General features: G+C 36.3%; 1 protein-coding gene across 2 annotated transcripts in view; it reads left to right on the top strand.

Moving 5' to 3' along the window:
• SNX14 (sorting nexin 14) overlaps nucleotides 1-4,937 on the top strand; it is a 46,663-nt gene extending 41,726 nt beyond the window's left edge. For both annotated transcript variants that reach the window (XM_031611186.2, XM_031611187.2), the window contains 6 exons: nucleotides 667-790; nucleotides 1,258-1,422; nucleotides 2,338-2,433; nucleotides 3,191-3,282; nucleotides 3,440-3,496; nucleotides 4,596-4,937. In XM_031611186.2, coding sequence (XP_031467046.1) covers nucleotides 667-790; nucleotides 1,258-1,422; nucleotides 2,338-2,433; nucleotides 3,191-3,282; nucleotides 3,440-3,496; nucleotides 4,596-4,634 — 573 coding nt within the window. In that variant the 3' untranslated portion in view covers nucleotides 4,635-4,937. The remainder of the gene's footprint in view (nucleotides 1-666; nucleotides 791-1,257; nucleotides 1,423-2,337; nucleotides 2,434-3,190; nucleotides 3,283-3,439; nucleotides 3,497-4,595) is intronic.
• The last annotated feature ends 88 nt before the right edge of the window (nucleotides 4,938-5,025 follow it).

Here is a 5,025-nt window from a genome sequence, read left to right on the forward strand (position 1 = left end):
ACTCTTTGGAGAGTAGACCAAAAACAAGCAAATTAAGGACCATTCTTCATTATTAATTTTTAATATGGGAGTGCTATGGAAAAGTCTACTGATAGTAGTCTTGTCAGTCTCATAGCAAGGAACTTCTTCAACACCAAATTTTTGGTGAACACTAGGATAGACTTTCCATCTAGGCCATACTATAATTGCACTATATTTTCTTCTAACAGTGAGATAGCTTTGTTAGAAGCTTGGCACAGGCTTTTGAGCTTTCTTTTCATAATACAGTAGTATTTCCTGATCTTTGCATCAACAGTTTTGGGGATGAAATAACTTAAAATAAACACTTAATGGTTTTTATGAGGTATTTTAAGATGTGGGCCTCCAGGACTCAACAGACTCTTCCTTTCTGACTGTTTTGTCCAGAACCCGTTGCCTATTTCATAACACAAGATAAAAGGATGTTTTAGGGAATACATGAATGTCCCCCTGTGATTTAGGGCAGACAGACTTGCACTCTTCATGCCTCTGAAAGTGCATTGAAAGGTCAAGGCCTTCAAAGTCTAGTTGTGTGAAGGTACTTGGGAGCAAAAGGGTCTGTGAAATGAAAAGCAAACACGCAACAAAAGCCTGATGGTCCTTTTGTTTTTGAAGGCAGTGTTTTCTATGTTATGTTTCTATTTTTAGCTTTTCAATGATTTATTCAAGAATAATGCAAACCGGTCTGAGAATACAGAAAGACGACAAAATCAGAACTACTTCATGGAAATGATGACTGTAGAAGGAGTCTATGACTACTTAATGTATGTTGGTAAGAAGCGATTTCTCTTAGTTATTCTTATACTTCTTTTCATTATGAAGGTCAGGTTCTTTGGTGGGAAATAAAATTCTATTGTAGATGTCATACATAACCTAGGACATGCAACCATAACAGTATACAACTTAAGAACACAGTCATTTAAAAAAAAGCAGCAAGCAACCCTTATTGCTGTGCTAAAATATTGCAATTTATCTTTCGTTATTGTTCAGTTTTGCTTTATCTTTCTGCCTTTCTGAGTATAAGTTTGTGGGTATAGTTTCTCAGGTGAGCCTATAGAACAAAATAAAAGTAGTTAAAGAGTATTTGATGAGTAATATGAACAAGAATCACTCTTCAAGCTGAAGTCTTTGCTTTCATGCATTTTTCTTTTGAGTTAGTGAAGTCATGGCTTCTTCTTTTGACTCCTTTGTCATCTTATTAAGAGAACTATATAGATATCTGTTTCTATAACTTTGCAGGTAGAGTGGTCTTCCACATTCCTGACTGGCTGCATCATCTCCTGATGGGAGGAAGAATTCTCTTCAAAAATACATTGGAACTGTACACGGACTATTACTTGCATTATAAGTTAGAACAGCTATGTGAGGAGCACCGTTTGGTTTCTCTGATAACGCTGCTGAGAGGTCAGCAGTGGTTCCATATTTGATTGAAGTGTTGCTTTAGTATGACATTTGAAATCCCTTCTTTTGAGTATTACACTATAATGCTGAACTAAAGCCAGTGGAATTCTAAAAGTCAGGTGGGCCTATAAAACCATTCCAGAAGTTTGTTGCTGAAAGATGATGTTAGTCCTGTTGTCTATCAAGCATAATTTACAGAAAAAAGAGGTATTATGAATATTAATTTATGAAGGAGTGTGCAGGAGAATAAAGGTAGGTTAGTGTGTCAGTTTGTGAATGGTTCATCCTTTCTTTATATTAGTTTTCACTTATGTGCTTCTTTAGTCCTGCTTTAGGTTTTTTTTTGTTTTTTTTTTAAATTCTCTTCATTATGGTAATTTTAACCTTCAAAGAAGGGAAGTAGACAAAGATTATTTAAAAAGAAACAAGCAAAACCTCACAACAGTAGAGACTCGGCTAAATGAACCATGTGGTCAGAGCTCTGCAATCAAGGCTAACTCTGTTCTTATCAAACCAAGAAGTCCTGTAAAAGACAAAAAGACAAAAAAAAAAACAGAAAAGAAAAAAAATGACCATCAAGACTGAACTGCAAATACTTCCTATGAACAGTAATTTTTACAAGGTGATTGCAAGGAAAATTTAAAGTAAGAAGGGTATAACAAACTTAAAGAAGGATTGAGCCAAAGCTAATGCTTTCAAGATTTGAGAAGAGACAAATCTGCAAAAGATTCTTGTCCTCTAAGTGCATGGGTTATTCTGGATTTGATCAGGCTAATGTAATCAAGGCTCAGAATTTTCTTCCAGTTAAGATCATACAGAAAAGCAGCTCAACTTTGAACCATAATCCAAACCAACTTGCTTATGCTGGTGATAAGGAAGCTGCCTAACGATGGTTTCATTAATGTGTCTTCACTGCAGATGCTGTGTTCTGTGAGAATTCTGAACCGCGCTCTGTCCAGGACAAACAGAAGAGAGCGAAGCAGACGTTCGAAGAAATGATGAGATACATTCCAGGTTAATAATGGCTCTTTATGACTATAGTTAATTGTTCAAGCGGAAGTATAACGCAAGTGCAGTAATGTTAGCTTTCCAAATAAAATAATTTCTGTGCTGCTGAGGTTTGACTGGAATACTTAGGTGTGAAAAACAAAGAAAAAACCCAAGAGTTCAGTTTCATCATTTAATTTAATGTTTCTGAGTAAGGCTGCTGTGTAATCATTCATGAAGACTTGGGGTAACAGAAGTCTTCACAAATGTCCTTAAAACCATAATTTCTTCATGTTTAGCTTGTTTGATTTGTATTTTATCCAGCTGAAGACCAGATAAAGAAGTGATAGTAGAAAAAGCCAGAAGATAAATCTGAGCTCTATTGAAACTATATAAACTACAGAAGAGGGGCTCATTTCCTGGGTTATTAAGAAAGTAATTAAAACATTCCAACTTGTCATGTATTAAAAAAAGGGTTAGGACAATAGAATGAAATTCTTAAAAGCATAACAAATACTTCGGTGTGCAGCACTGAAAGATGAGGAAGGAGGAACCAAAGGAATATTTGTTTTTTCCATTGACAACTGTAGAGGGATAAAATTTGAACTCTTTCTTTAATTAAAACCTTTTTTTATTACTGGAGGTAAAGAAAAATGCTCTCATGGAATTATGGTGTTGTTTTTGTGCCAACTAAAACTAATGCTCGGGATGTTACTTATTTAACTTCAATTACTTTGCAATGCTTCCTAATGACTTGTGTATTTGTTGGTGATATCTGGCCTAGATTTAATAGGCAAGTGCATTGGGGAAGAGGCTAAATACGAAGGCATCAGGCTTCTGTTTGATGGCATACAGCAACCGGTGCTCAACAAACAGGTATTTTGCAACACTTGGGAAACTTGCCATTTCCTGAAGTGAATGTATGGCTATGACAGAGGGCAGAATTCTCATCCAGAACAAAGATGAAAAGAGGTGATGTTGCTTTGGTATAACTTAGTGGCTGGCTTATGCCATTTCCTTCATTTTGTTTTAGTTAACTTATGTGCTGTTGGACATTGGGATTCAAGAACTCTTCCCAGAGCTAAGTAAGGTATGTGCTCACACTGTTCCAATAGGTACAAAATTCTTCAAGCTACTGGCAGGTTTCATCATTGCTGCACACTTGTTGTTCCCTTGAAATACATTAAGTTTTTGGTGGATAATCTGTTTTTCACTAATGTGTTGAAATCATTTGAATCTGGCTTTCCTAATTTCTGTTAATTAGGTTTGGAAATCCATGTAAATCTATTTACCTATCATGCAGTGAGCTTGGGGTGTCTTTCAGCATCAGTGGACAGTGATCGTTTGTCAGGATTCCCATGCCTTTCTGTATGATTGTCTCCATTTTAATTCAGGGATTTCCCATCTTTCAGAAGTGAGTTCCACATGCAGAGCTCAGGTTCAGAGCTCAGGTTCAGTTCCAGCACTTCTGTTTGGTAGATGAATTTCTTACTCTAAGTTTGGTCTCTGCAGCGTTAACTTACACCACTCAGATAAAGGAGAAAGAATCCTATCAGAATGTGTATCATCAGCTTTGTGATCCATCCCATTTGAAAAAAAAAAAAAAAAAAAAGCCTTTAATTTATCATTTGGATTTTTGTTGCATGAGTCCTGTGTCCAGGAACCACCAGAGTACACCACAGAATTGAGCAATGATTTGTTTTGCATAATAAACAAATGACAGATTTCAGGACAAGTTAGGGCACCTTCCATTGTTGCCACTGAAATGAGACCAGCTTGGCAAGTTTACCTCCTCTGTGCATTGGTTCTGTAGCTGACGTATTTAGGGCAGTGTTCACACAGTCAGGAAACAGAACCAAAAAAGCTGAGACAGGAGAAGCTTTCCTAGCAGAGGAAGAAGAGAAATCCAATAGTAAAAATATGCCAATGCCCCTTCCAGAGCCAAAATTTGCTGTGTATAAAGGAGTATGCTTAGCATTTAAGAGTGGAGGAGGTGAGAACTTCCAGAGAAAGAATAAAATGCCTACTTCAAGGAAAGTATTAAAAACCTGGAAACAGTAGCCTTCCTTTCTCTTATCTCTGATTTCAAGTAGATATTTTCAAATCTCATTCTGTTGTAGATCAGTTGTCCATATGTAAATGCGTATTTTCACACTTACGTCAGTTTCTTTCTTGATTCCTCTTGACAGGGTCCAAAGGAAGCTAGCTCTGCGACGTGTTGGATGTGAATGCAGAGACCTCACTGGACATGTGGTAGAAACATCTGCTGTGCATTAATGTAATGGATGTGTGACATTTTAGCCTTGCATTGTATATTTTTTTGTAAATAATATTAGATTTGAGTTCTAAAAATCTTTCTGCTATAAAGAATTAAAATTTAATACCACTTACAAGTAAATAACAGATATCTGTATTTTTATTTTATTTTCTTTAGCTGTTATCAGTAAAAGCCAGATTTATTTCCCTAAAGACTCTGTGAGCAACAGTACGGGATGATATAAAATAAGGCTGCTGAGTGCATATGCTTTGCTGAAAGTGCAGTTATTGTTGTGCTCCTTAAAGGACATTTAGAAGAACGGATTAGGATTACAGGGTTAAAAAGAAGACAACATGAGTCTG

Source organism: Phasianus colchicus, chromosome 2 (genome assembly GCF_987193195.1).
Source record: "Phasianus colchicus chromosome 2, bPhaCol1.hap1.1, whole genome shotgun sequence".
NCBI classification, from domain to species: Eukaryota; Metazoa; Chordata; class Aves; order Galliformes; family Phasianidae; genus Phasianus; species Phasianus colchicus.